At 38.0% G+C, this 23867-nt stretch overlaps 2 protein-coding genes across 6 annotated transcripts in view; one reads left to right on the top strand and one right to left on the bottom strand.

Annotated features, from left to right (window-relative positions):
- Positions 1-13540, top strand: part of LOC111594776 (mucin-5AC) — a 29866-nt gene extending 16326 nt beyond the window's left edge. The window contains exons 2-6 of one of the 4 annotated variants that reach the window (XM_023308226.2): positions 8646-8753; positions 9561-9759; positions 9826-10004; positions 11844-12015; positions 12093-13540. In XM_023308226.2, coding sequence (XP_023163994.2) covers positions 8646-8753; positions 9561-9759; positions 9826-10004; positions 11844-12015; positions 12093-13246 — 1812 coding nt within the window. In that variant the 3' untranslated portion in view covers positions 13247-13540. The remainder of the gene's footprint in view (positions 1-8645; positions 8754-9560; positions 9760-9825; positions 10005-11843; positions 12016-12092) is intronic. The other 3 variants (XM_023308227.2, XM_023308228.2, XM_023308229.2) reach the window with 3 other exon arrangements.
- Positions 13541-18895: 5355 nt separating this feature from the next.
- The window catches only part of LOC111594769, a 54047-nt gene continuing 49075 nt past the window's right edge, over positions 18896-23867 (bottom strand). Inside the window, exons 5-7 of one of the 2 annotated variants that reach the window (XM_023308218.2) lie at positions 23261-23667; positions 22825-23194; positions 18896-21584 (exon numbers count right to left, since the gene is read on the bottom strand). In XM_023308218.2, the coding sequence (XP_023163986.2) occupies positions 19285-21584; positions 22825-23194; positions 23261-23667 (3077 nt within the window). In that variant the 3' untranslated portion in view covers positions 18896-19284. The remainder of the gene's footprint in view (positions 21585-22824; positions 23195-23260; positions 23668-23867) is intronic. The other variant, XM_023308219.2, reaches the window with a different exon arrangement.

Below are 23867 nucleotides of genomic sequence, written 5' to 3'. Positions count from 1 at the left end.
ACTGAAAACTAAAAAAAACTAAACCAAAAAATACCAAAACGTATACGCGTTAGTTTAAGAGATTTTGGGGATTGTTTTTTTTTTGTTTGTATTTTTTCTATTGCCTTGGTTTTAGTTCTGGGTTCTGTAAGTTCTTTTGCAGCACTCTGGGTAAGTCGGAGCTGGCGTATTACCTGCATACATAATAATCAAATAATATTCTGTGTTCTTAGTAGATTTAGAAAGCCTTTCAGTATAGCTTTGCCGGTCCCAACCATTTGTACAAAATTTTAAAATAACAAAAAACCAAGCAAAAACCCTTGAAAATCAGCTCATTATAAAAATAACATAAAACTTTATTTCATTTTAAGTTCGGTTCAAAGGCAATACTTTAAAAACAGAAAAAGCTTTGCTTAGTTTTAAATTGTAAGGCAATATGAAATATGTTTTTAATTCTTAAGGAGTTGGTGAGCTTTCTGTAGCACAGAATTTTACAGAGCATACTCTTGGGAGTATATACTTATTGCATTCAATTCCGAGACATATTAACTGATGATGCATATTGGGTATTTCACATTCTTATACCCTGTACTTTTTTTCTCTTATTTGAAATCGTCTTGCGGACATTTTGTGGCACAAGCAAATTGCGCTTTAATGGAAAATGCTTTCGTTTGTGGCGCTCATCTTTAAGCTATTCTTTAACACACACACACACACACACACACACACACACACATGCAGATACGATATACAAATTGCTTATCGTTTCTTCTATTTTTTCTTTCTCTTTCGCTCTTTTTATTCGAGGCACGCACAAAAATCGAATACAAAAAGTAAAGAAAATACACACCCACACACACTCAGATACACACACACACAAACACACACATGTACACACTTTACACCTTGCTCTTTAATTTTTTATCAACGCAGGTACGCGACATCAAATTACAATTTATCATACGCTTTCTTTCTGAATCTCTCTCTCTCTCTTTCTCTCTCACTCACTCAATGTATGCAACGCGCTTGCCAAAAATTGTAGATAAATTGAAGCGAGAATTAGGTACAGTCTAAAGAATATATCATTTTAAATATATTGGTGTCTAAACGTCTAATCGCAACGCTGTATTTCTCTCGCTCTCTCTATCTCTCTCTCTGTCTCTCTGTCAAGCTCTCAATATCAATTATATATATAAATATTGTACAACTCTTAACTCTCACACTCTCTCACTCGCTCTCGCTCTCTCTCTCTCTCTGTCTTACTGTGCTGTGGCCCATGCTCTATGTGACTAAGATATTAGCGCTAGGTTTAGTAGCATAGCTTAAGTCTGCTTGTGTGTATGCGTGTGTGTGTGCGCGAGAGTGTACGTGTGTACGTTTGGCCTATCGCAACTATCGTTCAGGCCAATTAACTATCGAACTATCGTATTATTTATAAACCAATACAAATATTGCCTTTCCTGCATGTTTGCATTGCCTGACGCTCTTCTTTATTATGAAAAAATATGCAAACAATTATTTTCCCTCTCTTTTCTCTCTCTCTCTCTCTCTCTCTATCTCTATCTCTCTCTCACACACTTTAACTATATACATATACATTTCTATTTCTCCGTCGTTAACTCTATTTGTGAGTTGATCGCATGCGCTTAATTATAAAAAATTGCCATTATTTGTTGTTTTATTTTTAATATTTTCCCTTTTCTGTATGTTTATGGCTTGATAAGTGGGGCCTGTCAATAATTGCATGACGAATTATATGAAGGCAAGCGTTGGGGCTGCTAACCTGCTGCCGCAATGGGAAAAGCTAACACTCACTTACAATTAACTGAACTAATGCACTTTCCGAAAAACTATTTTATTTTCTTGGCCTTGGCAACGCTTTCTTGAAATATTCTAGGGTATTTGTTAGGCCTTACTTACATAGGCACACACAATGAACATTTATATGATTCATGCAAGGCATTCTGTATGCCACTGAGCTCCAGTCTTCCATCAAATCCGTATAAATTATCCCATGTACAATCAGAAACAAAATCTTGACATTTTCGGTGTAATTCTTCTCGCTCGCGCCTGTTTACGTTCGTGTCTAAACATTGTGGTAAGCCTTAAATGAAGTCTTCAAAAATGTATTTTTGATTTTAAAGTGTTCAAGTAAGTAATTAATACCGAGCTAAGTATTTGAAACATTATTATATAACACCCCAACGAACTTCTTACACTAAATCTGACTTTCGCCTGCCGCGATTTCAAGCGAAAAGTTTATTAAGCTTGCTGCTGCCATAGACCTATTCTTCAGGCAAAATGCATCAAGCGTATAGCATTGCAATCAAATGGAACTGAAATAACACGGTTCACTCCTTTCTCTTACCAATCCCCTACCACACCCCCCTGTTCCCTTTTACGTACTGCATTGTTCTGCTTGAGCACCGTCAAGTGAGTTTTAGTGCTTGGCGCAGCAGTTTCTTAAAAATTTTATTGCGAACAAATTATGTAGCATATTTTTCAGGGCTCTCTTCCCCTTATTGCAGTCTTCCTCTCTGACTCTTCGCCTTGTGATTTATGAAAGCCGCTTCCACTTTAATGTGAAATTGAGCGCAGCCAAATGCGAGGGTTTTCTGATCAATGGCCGCTTGGTTTTTTTAGGTCTTGGCTTAAGTCCGTCTGGCCTGGCTTAACAAATGGCTCTCCTTATTTCCCCCTCTCACTATTTATATATATATATATTTCCGCTCTATTTTCTCTCTCTTTCTCTTAATCAACCTACGATATGGCTTCAATTAGCTTCGCCTTTTCAGCAACCATTTGACATTTTCAAACAAATAATTCAATTAGCAGCTACCCTCTGGAAAAGTCTGCATAAATATATATAAACTTAAAACTTTTAAAGTTGACTAAAAATTAAAATGAACTTAAATTTTTTACATTTCTTATCTTCTGTTAAGAGTTGCATTTTACACATTATTACGATATTTGTGGTACAACTTAACTTAAGCAACTATTATACCCCTTACACATATACTAAAGTACAGGGTATCTGAACAAAAAGTTGAAACGACGTTTGCATTTCATAGCCGGAAGTGCCACAAAAGAAAAGCTAAAGTAACCGTTTGTTTCCGCTGTGCGTTCGCATTGAAATAGAGAACTTACATATATATATACTTATATATATATATATATAATATACATATATATATATATATCTATATACATAGCACATTTAGCCACAAAACGACTTTAATTTGTGGTGCCTATGGTTAAAGATGCTTTGGCCCTTTTCTACCTTCCCTTGGGGTCAGCCCTCTATGAACATATCTGCAGACCATGCGCCACTGGTCCAATTCCGATTCCGATTTCATTATACAATCTGCGCTCTTGCTGGCGTTTCCTGCTTTCGTAAGCGAACTCGGAACAATTTTTTCTTTTGTGGTTTTGCTTTAAAATTGTTTTCAGCTTGACTTGCTCTGCTCTATCTCTCTCTCTCTTAATCTATATATCTCTCTCTCACTCATATATACTTTTTTCTCTTTGTCGGTCAGTGCAGCTGTTTTTCTTTGCAATTTCCGCTTGATTTCTATGTGAGCGTGTGGCTGCCTTCATGTGTGCCTCATGTGTTGCATGCGTTTCTAGGGGCATTATGCGTTTAACAAACTCTAAATTGAATTTCATTGCTGCTGTGCTGGCAGGGGTCTACGATTTGATAAAGCGGAGGGCTGTGGTAATTGTTAAAAAAAAGAGAACATCCAGGGAAAAGTGTTTACTTGGCATCACACGGATTTTCGACGGATGTCCCAAAGCGTTGACAATGCACAATTTATGACTAGCCTTACATATAGTTGCCTTTGCAATTTGCCCAATATGTAGATATATTTTCTGCGACTGCTGCTTGAATCATGGTCAAGCATGTGCTGCTGCAGCAGTCCTTTGAAGGACTTTCAAGTAGGTCACCTTGCGGCTGAGTCTTTTGAAGTGACCCAAAGCATTATTATTGGCCATAATGAACTGTTCCCTCACACCTGGAGCTCGCTTTAATGCTGATTTGTGTAGCATATTTACTGGGGGACCTCCGCTTCCTTTGCTCCTGAACCACTTTGAAGCTGGCTGTAAAGACACAAAACCAATTCGCCGCATGAGCTGCAAACACCTTGAAGGCACTCGGGCCTCAGGGCTGCGACAGCTAAACAAAAGAAGCATCAACGCGAGCCGGGCTGTGCGGGATGGGGCGTGGCTTTCAGTGTCATTTAGTGAAATTGCCCGTAATGTCTCTCAGTGTGTGTGTGTCCCTGAATGGCAGCGGCAGCTTCTATAAGCCCCTTTCCCCAGTTTCCACTCAGCTGCATTGTCTAAAGCGGCATTCGTGAGTTTTACGTTTTTCCATCTTTATGCGCTTTTCCGTGTGTCAGTGCCAACTGCGGCTGTTTCCGCTGCTCTGCTCCTTTCCGCTGCAGCTGCATTTTTCATTAGCCTGCGCAACTAGAGAGCTTGGCTCACAGCCCACCTGTACGCTACCTGTGCCAGCAGCGCATTTGATTGCTGAGTTTTTCAAGTGCATTTCACACTTGATTCAGTTCAACTCTCGACTCAACTCGAGCCGAGACGAGTCGACTCGAGTCTGCATAATAAAGTTTGCACACATGCCAAACCCCGAACCTAGACCTGGACGTGCTCTACGTTATGCATGCTGAATTATGGGCTAAGCTAGGGCCTTCCAATCTATACATATATCTAAACATATCTATTTGCTTGCCAGTTTTTGTGGCCTGCCATAGACATTTGCAGTCAGTGTAACAGCAAATTGCATTAGAACTGATTTGAGTTCTGTTTCGACTAGAGTCGACTAGACTCATCCTTACTATTTATTAGAAGACTTGCAAAATAGCTTTGGCACTTCGGCAGCTTTTATATATTTTTAGTACTCTACAAGTATTAAGTTTGGCTCTAATAATAATTATAATAATTTAAAATTTTCAAGAAAATCTTCCAACAGTGCAACATTTGTCTTGGTGTATCATATCAGTAAGACTTCAAAAATTTGTATGAATACAATACTTTTAAAGAGGTTTAGTGTGTTCGCAATCCTTGTATTCAAATAGTAAATTTAACAATAAATAGTAAATTTCCAATTCAGAACCTTCCCCAATCACAACATTAAGCATTGCCAGCAGTCAACCCCGACTATTCAATATGAACTTCCGGTCTCAATTACATTCACAATTGTCAGCTGAATTATCATGTCGACAAGCGCACGATGTTGATTAATGATTAAGTCTTAAATCAAGCAGAGGTCATTATATATTCTGGCAGTGTGTTTACAACAAGTACGGAGTCAACAAAGCCCCTTTACCAATCTGAACAATCGGAACAATCAATGAACCAAAATAAATTGCTGTCATTAATGTGGGACATTTCCTGCTGTGGGAGGAGCTCGCCAGCCCCACCCGGCAGAAGCAAGCTGCAAGTACATGCTAATTTGTGGCAACAGAACAATTTATTATTATACAACAAAATCAATGGCGACAATCAAAGCGAGCAACAAATCTCACAGCCAACAACTAATTACATATTATTATTATTAAACAAAAGTTGCGCTGTAATTAGCTCCAAGAATTGTGACTAACTTACCAGACTTAACCCAGACTTAATATACCTAAAAATTATGATGCAGCATACTTCACTCTGTTATAAAAACGATTTTAATTTTTTGGATTTTTCAATATTATTAAAAGAATTTTTTAAGCAATTGTTAAGCTCTGCAGCTAACTTAGATATTCTATTAGAGGGCAGACAGCACTTCGATTAGCTTTTGAGGCAGTGACTACATTGTGGACATCAGATTGGTTGCCAATGGCGTTCGTGTGCGCTGTTCATTAGCGCTTTTTCAACAAAAAACAACAACAACAAAATCCAGGTAAAGCGAACGAATTTTAGCAGTTTGCTGCGTTACGAAATAAGAGAAACTGGCGAGTTTAACAGAGAAGTCGCATGCGACAACTTCTATTAGCAGGAGACGTTCTATATATACGTATATAAATATAGAGTATACACACCTGATATACGCAACGATTAAATGCCAAAGGTTAAAGTTTAATGAACATCTAGCGTGCCAACTGTAAAGTGTGTGCAAAAATTCTTTCCATTTGTTTAGTCTAAAATATGTCTGGAAATGTTTTAGCGACACGTGGACAAGTAAATAATGATAATTAGTATATTAAGTTAGCTGCAAGTTACCTGCAATATATATATATATATTTATGTATATATAGTTTGTTTATTGAACCTCCTTTTCGACTGCGTGAATGCGTGTTAGCCAGTTATGAGAGGTTGGGCTGTGTGCTTGCCGTCATTCATCAATCAAAGTCGCAAATTGTTGATTACACCTACGACTACATCAACAGAATAACGTCGAGTCAAGGGCAGTTACAGTTACAGTTACAGCTTACGTATATATTTACACATGTATGTAGCAGACAGTCGGGGCTCCACACAGTTCCATACAGCGCCGATCGATAGTGTCCATGCGACAGCGATTTTGCACACGAAAGCAAACGAAGCTAGAAATGAGAAATATAAATCCTACTAAAAAACAAAGAGTAGTGCCTGCCCAAATAATACCCTGAACTTTGCCGTCTCTTATATAAGGGCACAGTATCCAAAGACACACATTCTGAAATTTTTGGCTGTTTGCAGTTATTCCAATGTCCCATAATGTAAGAGAATCGAAATCGATAAATATCGAGTTCTTCTATTTGTCACTGTATTTGAACAGAAATTCACAATCTAACTTAGGCAAGTTGATATTAATGAATTAGCAGAAAGTTTAGGAAACAAATATAAAGAAAATAGTAAAAATATATTTATTAATTTTCTACAAACTTAACTTCATGGATCCTTCTTTCTGCATATCTCACATGCATTTATTATTATAAGACCTTTATTCTAAGTCCCCTTCAAATAGTTACAGGGCATCAACAAAGTCTAAAAAGCGCAAACGAAAGTTGAGCGTGCAGCCTGAGGCGTTCGCATACACCGAATGCTATATAAACTGTATGTATGTCCACATATAGAAGCGACACCTATATATCTCGCTTGTATATAGGACACTCGCACTGTATACGTGTGCTTGTATTTGTGTGTCATTCTACTTGCCTTATTACCAACACGCAGCATATTTTGTGGCAGCCTTAGAGACAGCGGCTGGTTTATCGGCATAGTCAATGGAGTTTTGAGGTTTTGTGTAACGTCCACAAGTCGCGGCTCATTAGTGGGTGTGTGTGTGTGTGTGTGTGTGTGTGGCTTAAAATGGCATTGACTTCTGTTTGTCTGACTCTAGCAGCAAGCTTACCTTAAAAAGCAAACAAATTAATCTCATATATCATACATCACGCTTATTACCTGTCATATCTGGATTGATTAAGTGCAACAAATACTCAGATAGAAACAAATAATGAGCAGTCCTAGTAAACTTCTGTTTATCGAAAGGCGCCGACAAATAGATTTCCTTATGATTTTCCATGCCTTATTCATTTTGCATGATTCATTTGCTGAATGATATATAAATAACTATATTAGCTGTGGCTTGCTGTGGGTCTTATGACTTTACGATATTCAGGTGCAGCATGACCATATCTGTGTTTCTATATAAAATACTTAAGCCCGTGGAATTGTGGTTACTTTAATAATATTTGGAATGCAGTTCAAGTTGCTTCTTTAGCCTTAAGCCTAATTAGTTTCATTTCCGTTTATAGTAATTTTTCTTTTTTTTACAACTTTCACTCTTTCTACCTAACCAAAGTATCCTACGATTACAACTTACTGTGTTTTCTCCTTAATCTGTTTCCTAACTGTTTGCTGTTTAAGCCTAATCGATGTGTGTTAATGCATTTTTAAGAAAACCGACCAAATATGAAAGATATCTGAAAAGTCAAGGAAAAGTGAAACGAAAATCCTTAGCTAATTGGCTGCTCCTTATTTTTATTATAATTATCATTCTTCTTGTTAAATTATTGTTGTTGTAATTGATGTCGAACTCGTAACCCAAAACCGCAATCAAATCGTTTTATGATATTGAATTGAATATGAAATTGGATTGAAATTTGAGACTGAATTACAAAAACAACAAAAAATATATGTATTTGATTGCTTTTGCATTAGTCGTTGAACTTCTGAAATGAGTTTGTAATATTTTTGTTTGTTTTGATTTACTTTTCCTGTATGCTTTTGAATAAATATTTATATATATTAGTAATTGAAAGAAAATTGAAAGATAAATATGAAATAAACCACCGTGCTCTCACAGTTGAACTAACCACAGTAACTGTATATATTTTCTATGCATTTGCCCACCACCAACACCACCAAAACAACCAACCAACCAACCAACCAAACACCGCTGCCACCGTCAACAACATCGACACCACGACCACCACAAATCTGCGTGTGCGTCTGTGTGTGTGCTTGTGTGTGGGTGGCTGTGTGTTTGTGTGTGTGCGTCGTAAACGTCGTCATCGCTGTAATCGATAAACGATAAACTCGCCTTTTGATGTTTCGTATGCTCTCGTTGTCCACATATACCTAAAATCGATCATCCGATCACCACACGATTGATGTATATACATATATATACATATACGCCCATATATATATATATATATGTATATCGATCTGCACAGTGCGCTCAGGGACGGGCCGCCTGGCTGGAGCGCGGCCGTCGCTGCAGCGTCCAGGAGCAGCAACAGCAGCAGGCCACCTGCCATCGACGCTGGGTGAAGCGCAATAGAGTAAGTTCATCACGTAGAGCCACTCACTTAGCGCCGTGTACATATCCATTAACTAAGAACTACCTATTTAAATCGAACCATATATATCTATATATAGCTGCAGCAGCAATGCAGCAGTCACCCAATCACCGAATCACCGAATCACCAATCAGCAATCAGCAATTTGTGAAATTCTCTTTTCTCTCTGAATCTCTCACACACCGCCTTTTCCCTTTCCAAGTGCATTTTTTATATATTTTCTTTTTCTCGATCACATCTCGCTCTGTCCTTCCTCTCTCGCAAATGTTCAGCGCATTTGACGCTAGGTGGCTTGAGGATTACTAAAACTTATAATAGCCATTTGCCATTTTCTTTATCAAGCCCCAAAGTGACCAAAAAAACATACATTTTCACATTGACTACGATTTTCATGCTGTTCCTTTAAATTTCAAAACACTGCCCGAATGCTGTCCCTAAATTGCAATTATAACTGAGATAACTATGAAAAATTCCTATGAAAAATATTGGCAATTCTAACTGACAAAACTAAAGAAAAATTAAATTGAAAAAATTATTATTAAGCATCGATAATAATTTATAATATAAAAAGTAATTCACAAATGTACAAAAATCGTACATCTAGCTGGAAGTACCTAGTATTTGTAATACTAACATGCTCTTATCGTATAATGGGTCATTATTTAGAAGATCACAATTATATTTGCATTGGGACAGCACTCGAATATCATCAGAAATTCCACTAATATTATATATATATATATACATATATATATACATATATATATGTATATATGTTTTGTTTGGCAGATCCAAGATGCCTCATTAGGCGGTTCCTCGGACGATGAGGACTTTCTAGGCGTACTACGAGGACCCAGTACTTTTGCGAATGCCTTTCTATATGTGGGCCTGGGAACCGTTGCATTGGGCCTGGTCATTGCGTTTGTCGGCACCGGCGAGAAGGGTTTTAAAACAGTGGAGCTAAGACTTATAGGGCCCTCTCTAATAGGCAATATAACTGTTACATCCATTCCACAAATCGCAATTCATCACATTTAGACTCTTCCCTATTCAGGTTTGGGTCTGATCTGTTGCATTTTACGCATCCTCTTCTGCATTTGCCCATCCCACTGCATCTCATCCAGCAAGAAGGCGCGCAAGAAAAATGGAAATAAGATCGATGCGGATCACACGACATCCCTGCTCCGCAACGAGAGCAAGCGCGTTTCCATAGCTCGTGGACCCTCTATACAGGTAAGTGGGCACAGATAATTAAGCTAAGATTCATAATAAAAAGTAAATAAAAAGTATCATACGATGAGCTTAGAAGATAGTGTACAAAAATAACTGAGCGAAGAAACCAAAGAGTTGTGGCAATACTTTCAGCAGAAATCAGTTCCAAACATAGATCAAATATCTGGAAAATTATTAATTACTTTCTGTTCTGCAATCGAGTCCGCTTCTTTAGTTGCCAGCACAAAGTTTAAACGGTAAACCGATCCTCTCAGCAGCACATCATATGCAATTGGCTCGTCAATAACATTGTCTGTTATTCGCCGATCCTCTCAGCAGCACATCATATGTAATTGGCTCATCAATAACGTTGTCTGTTATTCGCCGATCCTCTCAGCCGAACATCATATGCAATTGGCTCGTCAATAACATTGTCTGTTATTCGCCATCTTTTATTCTTATTACACCATTTTAACATTTTACCATTTTACACCAACTTAACAGCATTTTATATGGGGTACGTATACACATGGCATGTAGTGTTGTAGGGTAAACAGTAACTGCTGTTAAGAGACAGTAAATAATTGAAAATAGAATTCTGTTAGTCAGCTAACATTTTCGGACTGCGCTCATTTAACCTACCTGGATTTTGGTGCACTCTTGAGCAGTTGATAGTGTCTTTAAAGAGCCAAACATTCAATACATTTAAAACTTAATGGATAATTTCTGGAATTCCATAGAATAACATTAGTCAATCCAGTGGCTAGCATACGCTAATGGGTGCCTAACTCAAGCAGTTCAATACGATCCTAATCTATGTATTGATGTAAGGTTGTTGTATGTATGTAGACTCGATATGATTCTTAGAAGAAGGCTGGATGACAAAGAAAAGCTGCCTTCCGATGTACAAAACAAATAGCAAAAATGTATAAAGCAAATCCGTAACCTATATCTCATAGATGTGTATAATAAGCGTAGATCCAATTTATTTATACATAATAAATGACTGGCTGTTTCCATGAAATCGATTAAATTATCAATTAATCGATTAATTATCGTTAAAGCTAAAGTCCCCAAATTTAGCATATAGTTTAATGTAAAATGTACACTATATATTTATTTTCCTTATATTATGGATATCGGCTTAGATTTCACAAAAATAAAAACAAATCGAATTTCACTTGCAAACATATCCAATATGTTGAAAAGTTTTGTAATTGGAGATACTCCACATATTAAACGGAACAGGGTGCTTGGATCGTTGGCCGAAAATGTAATCTATAAATAGAATCTGCACTGCAATTAATTTCTGTTCGAAATGGCAGTCGGTACTTCAGTTTTTTATTTACATTGATCACACGAAGTTAAGGGAGTGGTAGAAGCCGTGAGTAGCTGGCGTCTGGTCGTGCAAAGGAAGCAGACTCTAATACTGAAGGGATTATTGTAATATACTTTTTGATTGTGAAGATGTGAGCTCGAGCTGAAAGTGTTGTCGTATATAGATTAAAGCTGGCTAGTATCTTTGAAAACGCATGTCAATCTCCTAGTCAAGTCTTACTTGTATATTTTTGCCACATGTTTTTTGGCACTGCATCAGGTGTAAGCATCACGTCAATTGACTTTAAGATTAAACAGATTGGCATGTAAAACGCATCACACGGATATTTGTCTGTTAACCATTCATGCTAACATAACAGACCATGAAACTGTGACTGTTAGATCTGTTAGCTAACATAGAAAGCCTCTTAACAGTGGCGCGAAAGCTCTGGGTCTTTTAACATTGCACTTAAATACGTATATATGAATGTTAACTTTCGAGTTATTATCAGTTTTATGTTTATGTTTTTTTTTTGTTTTCAGCCAAAATATCCAATTGCACACAAGCGCAGTCAGAGCAAGATGCTCAATGAGGGCATGGAGGCACTGCGTCAAATAGCAACAACATCGCTCTTCATGCAGAACGAACAGAAGACGGCCATAAACCGCGTGGTGCCCATTATAAACGAGCCGGAGAGCATGGATCACATGGGAGGTCAGTGAATACATGAAATACCTTTACTTCCTGCAACTCGAAACTGAATCTAAACTGTTTATATATATATTTGACAGCTGATGCGCCACTTGAGATGAAAAAGTTGCAAACGGCGCTCAATATGTGTGAGATGAGCGATGAGGAGCAGGAGGAGAGTGTTCAACTGCAGCAGCAGACTGCTAAACGTGCAACAGCGACAATTGCAACAACTGCAACATCAGCAACAAAAACAACAACAACAGCAACAACTGCCGTTACGAGTAGTACCACCAAAGCAACAACCCTAACAACCGTAGATGAGAGACCCAATAGCAAATTGTTGCGTCAACGCGTTGCACTGCAGCAGCAGAGGCAGCAGTCGCAGCAACAGCTGCAGCTGCAACAGCAACAGCCACAACTGGAGCAATCACAGTCATTGTCCTCCTCGTCCACTGTCCGAGACTCACTCGATGGCGTTGTCATTGTGGAGGAGACCTCGCTTATGGACACAGCCACACCCACAGTAGCCGCCACGCCTATGCCCCCGCCCATAGCACTGCCCAGCAGCTGCAGCAGCGGCGCCATACCCCGGCTCAAAAGCTCAACGGCAACATTTAGTGCAGCACGTCCGGGCGTCTCTACGGGCGCCACGCCCAAGACGACGCCCACCACCAGCAACAGCAACAGCAACAGCAGCAGCAACAGCAGCTACAGCAACAACTACAACACACGCCTCACCAGCTCCCAGTCGCAGCCCAATAGCTACGATCTGCCGCCAGCGCTGCCGCACACATATTCAGCGACAGCCACAGTACGCGGCCCACTGGGCATGACTCTAACTGGCTCCAGCAGCGCATATGGCATGCCTGCCAGTCGTACAGCAACGTCAACGTCCACGACAACGACGATCAGTTTGCTGCCACTACCAGCGCCTCCAACCGCTGCAACAGCAACAGCAGCAGCAACAGAAGGAGCAACAACCAGCAACATACCCGGCCAGGTGCTGGAGTCTCAATCGAGGCTGGCCACAACAAGTCTGAGCATATTGCAGCCACTGCACAGGCCAGCGACGGCCCACTCGATGACAGCCGCAACGTCGTCAGCTGCAGCAAGAACTGCGACTTCAGCGGGTCACAAATCACAGCCGTCATCCGCCAGTCTAGCAATGGGGCGTGGCAATCAGCAGCTGCTGCTGCTGCCCAGCAAACTGGAGCCGGAGCTGGTGCTCAGTCCCTCAAAACTGGGCCAGTAAAACAAATTAGTTATGATTTTAGTTAGGATTTCTGCAGCCACAAATAAGCTATATATATATATAGTGCAGTATGCTTGTGAGGGAGTGTATGTGCATGTGTGTGTGTGTGTGTGTGTGTGTTGATGAGTGTGTGTGTGTAGCTACTAAATACTCTATTTTGAATGTGCCACAACAAAGCGAACAATTTAGATATTTTCTTTTGCCACCTTTGACTTTTTGAAGTTTCCTGTGTATCCCAGCATGACTGCGAACCGTATAAAAAGCTTTCAGTGTCTATTTTCCGATTAGAAATATATATATATATATTGGCGGTTTTCATATATATATATATATATATATATATATATATGTATACAGATTTATATATATTTCTTTACTTCTCTATGGCAAGCTCGGCAAATGATAAATTTACCAATTGACATTTCGCGCGCTGTCAAAAGCTAAAACCGTAATTAGTCAGTCCAGGGTATTATAAAGTTTGTATACCAAACATATCGTTACAAAAAATATACAACAAATAATAAAAGTATTTATAAACAATAACTAAACTAAAGTAAACTACACGAAATGAAATTAAATCAAATTGATAGCAAAAGAGAGAGCAGCAAAGAGAACGCCGTCGTTTAGTTGATCAACTGTCATAATATTCATACAGCTCTAGTTAATCCTCGTGCAGGGCCAGTGTAGCAGCGGGAATATTATATGTGTACAGATATAGCATATTTACGAAACTAATTAGATATGTATGTAACCCGAAATTGAAGGTCGATGCAGCAGGGCGCATAAAACTCGAATACCAAATATAACAAATGGCCCACGTAAGCCCAAAAGGAACAAAAAGTAGGAGACGAATGTTGTCGGATTATGTTTAAAGACAGCTCTTAAGCAATGTAGTCTGTGGTCTGTCGTCTGTAAGCGGAAAAATGTTTCAATTCTGCTTGATCGCAATGCAATAACTAATCATTTAAGAAATTATTTATTATTTAAATTTACACGATTTTATGATCGATTCTTATCTCACTTCTTAAGGCACTTTTTTAACAGCAACAACTAATGCAACATTTGAACAATAATTCCGAAAGAAATCAAGATTAAGAATCGTCAAATGTACCATGTACCCAGAAATCGGATTTCAAAGAAAATGCAACAGCTAAGAAAAATGGGCAAATAATAAAAAACAAAATCTAAACCGAAAGAGAAAACGAAAAAAAGATGAAACTAATAGAGAACTATAATGAAAACAATATATGAATTAGTATGTATGTCAGTATATGTATGTGCAGAATAAAAACCAAATACCTAACGAACAAGCTCTTTATATTTATTTATATATAGAATATTTGCCTTAGCAGCTCTTTCACTTGGACAGCATTCTAACATTCGGTTTACAGTGAGTTCATTCTTAGCAGTCAGATTAACAGAATCTGTTAATTTAAATTCGACAAGACTGCCAAAAAGTCGGTAGGTTACGCACACTGTTAACTGACTCAAATGGTTATGCAAAGAACAGTTCCGTTATTTAATGGATCTGTTAGTATAACGTGCTGTTATCCAATTTGAATTCTGGCGCCCACCTAAGCAAACCCCCTACAAGTGCTTCAAAGCAATTAAAATATAGCTTTTAATGGCAAGCTTTAATAAATCCTTTATTCACTTTACCTAAACATTCGAAACTAAACTCTCACTGAACTGAAACTCTCACTAAGATTTTTCCATAAGCAAGTTTAAAATGTACTATGCAGAAATTCAGTAAGTATGTCAGTATGTCAGTATATGTATGTGCAGAATAAAAACCAAATACCTAACGAACAAGCTCTTTATATTTATTTATATATAGAATATTTGCCTTAGCAGCTCTTTCACTTGGACAGCATTCTAACATTCGGTTTACAGTGAGTTCACTCTTAGCAGTCAGATTAACAGAATCTGTTAATTTAAATTCGACAAGACTGCCAAAAAGTCGGTAGGTTACGCACATGTTAAGTGACTCAATTGGTTATGCAAAGAACAGTTCCGTTATTTAATGGATCTGTTAGTATAACGTGCTGTTATCCAATTTGAATTCTGGCGCCCACATAAACAAACCCCCTACAAGTGCTTCAAAGCAATTAAAATAGCTTTTAATGGCAAGCTTTAATAAAGCCTTTATTCACTTTACCTAAACATTCGAAAATAAACTCTCACTGAACTGAAACTCTCACTAAGATTTTTCCATAAGCAAGTTTAAAATGTGCTATGCAGAAATTCAGTAAGCATACAAATCGAAGGCAGCATAGTTACATATGTGCTGTGAATAAATTATTTTAAATCAAGTCCCACAGTATAAACGCAAGTGTTCAAATTTTTATTACTATATTCATGCATTTCATTTTGTATATATTGAAATTGTTTGTGTTTGCCAAAAGTTCAGTTATATATATATATATAAGTATATACATATATATATATATTTTTTTGTATGCTAAGAGTTGGTTGGAGACGTTTAAACGGGGCTCACTCAAGCTACTAAAAAGAGGATTTTGACTTTATCTGCTTTATACTTATCAAAGGATCTACTACAACAATAATATCAGTATCAGTTATATATTTTTTGTGTACCCATTACCAAACACTTCATGTTTTTGTATCATTTCAGTCTTGCCTTGTCCCATGACTTGGCTTCTCAATACATCGTTATGCCTTATCCGTATCATTGTGATCTTGTTACACATTGTGAATAATACCTAAACTTTGGGAACAGCATTCAAGAAGTGCTGAGAATTCATATATATATATATATATATATATACATATATATATATATATATATATATATATATATATATATATATATATATATATATATATATGTATGTATATATATATATATATATATATACATATATATTTATTTATTTATATATATATATATATATATATCCTCAACTTGTGTAATATAGTATAATATAATATTTAGTTAGCTTGATTCTTTTTTTTTTGGTTTTGTTGACATTTAAGGAGCTACTAATGCTTGAATTCTAAATTGATTAATTCTCATTTCTAGGGATTAACATAGACACCGAATAAAACATGAATACTAAATTGTAAATGTGTGTGTTTGATATACATATTTAATTTTTTAAGTTCTGGGGTATATTGAAAAACTGTATTGCTTCTGCATGGATCTCGAAACTTGATCTTAACCCGGTTCATAATTATCTTAACTGCTTCAAAAGTCCTACGGGCGGCATTTAGGGCGCTAGTTTCTTCGTTTTGACCAGAAAAACTATCCTTACATATTTGTATTTTGTGCCTTTCCATTTAAAAATCCCTGAAAATTGCTTTGCTTAGCTTTCGAAAAATGCTTAAACTTTCTAATCTTTTTAGATGACATTAAATATGTATTGTATGTTTCACATTAAAGCAAAGTTAGTTTGTTATCCCCTCTTCTTCTTATTCTTGTTCTTGTTATTAGACGAATTTGTGAATAATATATATCTATAATAATATATATATTTATGTACGTATATTGTGCTCTAAAAGCAAACTCAAAACTGCGTTTACTCAACTAGATTATATAATCTGTTAGACATTGATTTATCACACCAATTTGTATACAAATATGTGTATATATATACATACATATACATATACTATATATATATATATAGATATATATATACATATATATGCTGGCGGGTAGTTTGTTATGTACAAATCTTATAGCTTCTATCAACTCTATTCACACAAACATACATTGTATCACCCTTGCGCTACAGTGAAGCCTGACTTAGTATCTACCAAGAAAAAACATACAATGTATCTATATAGTATTATTCCTATATGTATGCTTTAGTTCTCTTAGTTTTGTAAACGCATCCAAATTGCATTTAGCTGAATCGGCTTTACAACTAGTATCATAGCTTTTTTGTGAGTATTGCTTTAGTTTTTACAGGGTTTTCCATAATATATATCTTATATATAGTCTATATACTCTAAATATAAAGCCTACTTACAGTTGATTGTGGCTGCAGTTGAAAAGAAACTGAAGACATAGACAGTAAATAAATAAATAACAGTAATATGTAAATAATATTTTTAAAGAAAAAACATAATTGTTGTTTTTGTAAATCATAATTTATGCTTGTATTAAGTGGACATAATCTTAAAATATAGAAATGTAGATAGAAAGTAATCGATAACTATCAAAATTGAAATCGAATTAAAAATAAATTCTTTGCTAAATATTTAATTTAAAATAACGAGAGTCCATAGACAATTTGCATTTCTTTCAGCCTGGCCGAAACGCTCGCACAGTTAGGCACGTCTTACGAAATATTTGTATACATATATATAAATATATGTTTATATATAGATATACATGTGCACATGTATATATAGAACCAATGCATATATAACTGAGGACTAGAACTTATTTCATTTGCGACTTAGCTAGTTATTCATAGGAGGAAACAAAAACTGATAAATTATAAACGGACAAACAGACAAACTTTTACAGCTTTTATATACAGACATTTTTGATCATGCCGTACCGTTTGTGCCAAAAAAAATAGAGGATATATCTATGTGTATATATTAAACAGAGCGACAAATACGAGAGATCGTTTAACAGTGGACCAAAATATAGTTAGTCCTAAAATTGCAAGCTTTATATTACATAAACACATATATGTATATGTATTTATATCGCTTATGATTTGATTTGACTTGTTGATTGCCTATAAGCTAATAATACCTTAAGTTTGCGCTAAGATTTCTACACATGATATATCTAACATCTAAGCATATAGATAATACATTAAATTAGTTGTATATATAATATATATATATATATATATATATATATATATATATAATATATATATATAAGATATATATATATATATATATATATATATATATATATATATATATATATATGTATATATATTTATATATAAATATGATATTTTTAGTTATGTATACAATTGTATAATATTGCAAGTTTTCAACAATCAGTTTCATTTGACATTTTATGCGTGTGTTTCGAGAGTTTTTCATTAATCCTATATACAATACAAATTGCTTGTCTTCTATTCCTTATATAATATAATATTACAAATTGAGTTGTCATTTCTTGATCTCATTTTTTATGTTTAGGTTTAGCCAGCTGAGCGGGCGGGGTGGGGCGTGCCTGCAAGTTATAATGGTAGAGCAGAGAATAAAGTTCTTCAATTTTATGACAAGTTTCTCGCTTACAACTACAGTCTACTCAATAATACATATGATAGATAAAACCCATAAGGAAAAAAGGAAATAAGTACCAACAAAAGTAGAATAATGAAATGTAAATCATTAATCAATTCATTTTTGCTTACTATTTATAATTTAAGAAAAATTGTATATATGCACCAAAATTATTATTTTTTTGGCTATTTTTAAAATTTGTTTTCACAATTCATTTGAATTTAAAAAGCAAATTTTAAAGCCAATTTGGAATTTATAAAGCTTTTAGTATTAACAAGCTTTTGAAAAATTAAAATTATTTTTAATTATTTTTTCAGTTATTCAAACTTCAGTTAAGTTACACAAATTTAAATTCCTTCCAAATGCTTTTTCAATTATTCAACAAAAATATTACTAAGATCAGCAAAAATTCATAGACTTTCCACAAATTGACTCTTCCTTCCTTTTTTCAATTTTCGCATAAACAAAGAAACATAACATATCCGAAACTTTTTACATTTTAGTTTTTTTTTGTATCCTTTAATACAGTACCAAATTGGGTTTTTTCTTGGAAATACTTTTTTCCCCAGTTGGGTAACTCTACACCTATTTACTATATGGGTCTTTCTAATGTTGCCTGCTCTATAGAGGTTTTGCTTTACATAAATTGTATGTATATATGTGTATTATTTTTCAGTTTTGTTCGTTTTACGAGTGCTTTGTAAATAAAATAGATATACATATAAATATATTCTAGAATTCGCATTGTCCTTTCACATTCAGATTAACTCTTGGGCGCCGGCTAAGCGTCGGTGCCGAAATCACAAGAATCATCATTTGAGCGTATGGTATATGTTATCTTCGCCAGCTAGCTCCACGGTGGTCACATGCTGCTCCCCGAGTGGCTCCTCGCCTAGGTATACCGTGTGATAGCTGATCGCGTTGTTAGCAGCGGGACAGTTAATATCCACCCGACTGACAGATTGCGATCCGTTCGGCTGATATTTGAGCGAGGCGTAGTCCCCATCATCATCCACTGCATCAGCTCCATCATCCGCTTTATCGTTATGGTGTGGTGGCAACTGGGTCAGTTGAGTAGCACCCGAGAAGCTATCACAGGTGTGCGAAGCGCAAATCTCGGCATAGATATTTTCCTTAGCATAGTCCAAGGCAGCAGGCATAATGGGCGCTGAGTCCCTCTGCTGCTCCGAGCTATCCAAACTAGACATGACCAGAGAGTCACGTACACTGGAGTACGGTAGATCATCTTCCACCAAAGAAGTGGGCGAAACCAGTGGTGCAGGCGAGAGGGCAACCAAGCCGCCTAGCAAGGAAACGCCACCTGCTGCACGTCGTCCTGTGATGGGCTCCTTGCCCAACTGGAGCTGTTGCTGGGCACGGAATTGCGTCTGGTTACGCTTCTCGGGCTCCGATTCGTGAAGCTGCATCTTTTGGGGCAGCGAAAAATGTCGCAACTGGTGCAAACTACCGGAAGATTTGCTGTACTGACGTGTTTTCACATGAAATTCATTGTAAAGCTTCTCCGTGATGAAGGATTGCGGTGGTGGTGTCTGATTCTCCACATCCTCCAATTCATTGCCAGCTTCGCTAATGGCATCCGTGTGCGCTGAGAGCAGATCTGGTCGATGCTGTTCACGCTGTCCATTCAGCAGCTCAATGTCCTGCAGGGACATCGATTTCTGAAGCAGGGTATCCAAGGACTTGGGCATCGAACTACGTTCTATGCTATGGCTTAGTGTCGTAGTCTCCGTTTCGCTGTGAAGCGATTGAGTGTCAGCCGAAGTAACAAGTGCTTCCTCATTACCAAAGCGCTCCTGCAACAGCTTTGACATATCCGTATAGCGCTCCATACTCAAGCGTTTGGCCTGCACATCCAGCTGGAGTTCCGTCTGGGATTTATCCAGCTGCTGCTGCTGTTGCTGCTGCTCCTGCTTGCGAAACCATTTCTTTTTGGTGGACTGAAATACCTTCATGCGCTCCGAAATGCGGTTAGAGGCGATCTGACTGGATGCTTCGCTAACTGTTGCAGCTGCTGCCGCCGCCTCCTTAGCCTCCAGCTGCTCCAAGTCCGTTTTGCTTAGAAAAATGATGGAATCTTCCTTCTCATGAGCCGCCGTGGCTGTCATGCCGCTCTTCTCGCGGCGTAACAACTTGGGCAAATGCAAAGGCTTTAGAATTTTGAGGCCTTCACGCGATTTGCTGCTCGAGCGTTCGTTCGGCTGCATCAGCTCAATCTCCACCAGCTTGAGAAACTGATCGCAATTGAATTGACAAAACTTCAGAATGTTTTGCACTTGAGCATTGGCCAGCATGCGCTGTTCCGTATCGAAGCCCAGTAAGCACTTGAGCAGCTGCATCTCTCGGCTGACATAGAGTTTACGCAGCTGAAGCTGATGCTGCTGTTGCGGTTGCACCTGACCACTTCCATCCAACTCCTCCAGCGGACAGCCAATGATGACATCTTCCCGACTCACACGACTAATGCACAGATGCTCAGGGATTTCAGCGCCAGCGGGTCCCGAAATGTAGCGCAGCGTTAGAGGCAACTGCTTAGCCGCTGCCACCAACACTCCTAGTCTATATACACACTCAGGATTCAGCTTACGCTGCGTGTCGCCCATCTTTTGAAGCAACTGCGGTATGCCCGGCTCTATCTCGTAGAACTTTCCTTTGGTCGCCAGCGGCACATACATCACCTGCCTTTGCTCGTTCAGCAGCTGTGCATAGCGTCCCTTCTCCTTGTCCCGGCCCGCTATTAAATTCGACTTGGACATACTGTTCAAGACACTCGCCTGGTGATGATGCTGATGGTGTTGCTGCTGCATACCGTGATGCTCCTGCTTGCCGTCCTCAAATACAGCGAGCAACCGAAACACCTGCCCGCCCCTGGCCGTCGTCTTCACGTACTGCGGCCTTTGTTTGATGCTGGGCAAGCAGCCCTCGTGGGTGGGACTGGTTGCCCCGTTGGCACCTCCGGGCGGAGAGGACTCTGTAAAGGCGGGCATATTGTCCACCGAGGCAAACTTGTAGACGCGCTCTCGCACCAACTGCATTAGTGAGACGTACTGCGTGGCTGTCGGCAGTCCCTTTTCGTTTAGCAGCGAAAAATACCCTGTAAAAATTAAGAATAATTAAAAGCGGTTCCCAATGATAAAACTTATTTTATATTTGCCATATTGAGTTGAGCGTTTGCTAGACAAGAATATAGCCTGTATTTAGCTTAAAGTAGCTCACACTAACTGTAAGACATGTCTTTGATGTAGACTATAGTTAATCTAGTTAAATCTAGCTAATTTGCATTCAGTTGAAGATACCAATACCATACATATCTGAGGTGCTATATGCTATACTCATTCACATTTTGCTAACTATGATTGACTATCAAATATCCTGTTTGTTAATGGAATCACATAGTAATATATTTGCTATTTGAAATTAATTTGACATATACCATTTGAATATATATGAATTAGTATATCTAATCACTTTGCTACAGCTTATTAGGAATTGCTTAGTTTCGGAGCTGCCACAATATCTAATTAGCCAGTCGTTTCCAGCTTTGCTCCATAGAGTATTACGCAATTGGGAGATTACGATTTTACCCATTGCATTGGCTTCGCCTTTTTTGTTGAGTTTGGCTGTGAAAAGTCACACGAACTCGACAACAATGGCTTGAAGTAGCTGTCGCAGTGGCAGTGTCGGAGGCAGAGTCTGAGGCAGTCACTACACTTACATAACACCCCGATGAGCAATTGTTTTGATTATATTCTAGTGCAACTCCAGCAAGGCCCGTCACACTGTCTCCGACTGACAGTCTGTCACGCATGTAGGCTTAACCGAATCGTAACGCAACTCAAAACCGAGCTGTGCCGCGGGGCAATAAAAAGCTTCAATAGCTCACTAAATACAAATATTAGCCAACTTTTTTTAACATCGTGCATTAGTCATGAGAATGCAACACGTTATGCATTACAATTACGTAAATAGCTGAGTCCAAAAAAGGAAAGGAACAAATTACAAAATTAAATAGTGACGATATGGCTAAACTCATTGAGAAATCATTTAAATCTATATAAATTAAATATTTATATATTAATAAGTAAATACGTTTAAGTATTTATATAAATAATTAAAATAAGTATTAGTTAGTTAAATAAATTTCTGTTAATGCATATGATTGCATATGTATTATATAAAGCCAAGTCTATAAGTATCGTTAGATCTTTGTATTTTCTCAATTTGTCAATTACTGTCTGCCTTCACGAATAATCGCTAATAAATATTCTAGACACGCATATAAACTCATCAAAGGAGAGGGAGAGGAAAAGAGGCACAGGCTTCTCTTGACTCACCTGGAAACTCCTGGGGTATGAGCACCCACTTTTTGCGCTGCGTCTTCGCATTGTGGCCATGATAGATAATACGCTGACGCACTAGCCTATAGAGAAGAAAGAGCTCATCGTGGCCAGGCTGTGGGCAGCTGCCGGCGCTAGAAGTTGAATTGGTGCCAGGCTCATTCACCTGCTGCTGCGAATGGGACTGCAACTGCAATTGTGACTGTTGCTTCACGCCTGTCGATGAGTTACTCGATGCAGCTGTTGAGGAGCCATGGGATGAGCTAGACTGAAGAGTCTCATTGGAACTCTTGCTGCTGTATAAGATTCGCACCACTCGCGGCAACGAATACCGCTCCAAAAACACTTCAGCAGGCATCGGATCCTGCTAAAGAAATATTTGATTACAAAATTTTGTTTTAGGGTTTGGTCTAATTACAATTTTAATCCTTACCTCGCTACTGCTGCTGCACTTGGAGTTCTTGCTGTCGCCAGTAGAGTAGTCGCCGCTTCCATTAAGTCCACCACAGAAGCCACTGTAGCCCGCGTTAGTGCTGCCCATATAGACACCTGTATTGTTGATATTGTTGTTGTTAGAGCTGCTGCTGGCTAAGCCGTAGCTGCCATTAGCGCTATTGCGCTGCCTGCGTGCCAGCCGCTGCTTCAACTCAATCTCATTACGACGCGCCAGTCGCGCATTTTCAAAATCTGCCACAGAGAACATATTGGAGCTGGTGTCGTGGGAGTTGAAGCGACGCAACTTCGGATTCCGCGCCTCGACAGCAGCTATTGCGGCGGCGGCGGCTGCAGCAGCAGCGAACGCCGCTGCCTTGTGGCCGTGATGTACACCAGGTGGGGCACCTGAAATACAAAAACAAGAACAATAAATACATAAAATAAACAGAAATGCAAAAATGTGCAAAGGCCTGTCGAACATAAAATACCCTAGGCGAATGTCATTAAGCAACTCATTTTGTACTTCATTCCAAGAAGAATCAACATCATTTCGAAATTTAATTAAGAACGTTCACAAGAAAATTTACTCGAGCATCAGGTATATA

Source organism: Drosophila hydei, unplaced genomic scaffold (genome assembly GCF_003285905.1).
Source record: "Drosophila hydei strain 15085-1641.00,03,60 unplaced genomic scaffold, DhydRS2 tig00000149-arrow-pilon, whole genome shotgun sequence".
Taxonomy (NCBI): Eukaryota; Metazoa; Arthropoda; class Insecta; order Diptera; family Drosophilidae; genus Drosophila; species Drosophila hydei.
The sequence above is the reverse complement of the archived record's forward strand: the minus strand, read 5'-3'. Positions and strand labels throughout refer to the sequence as shown.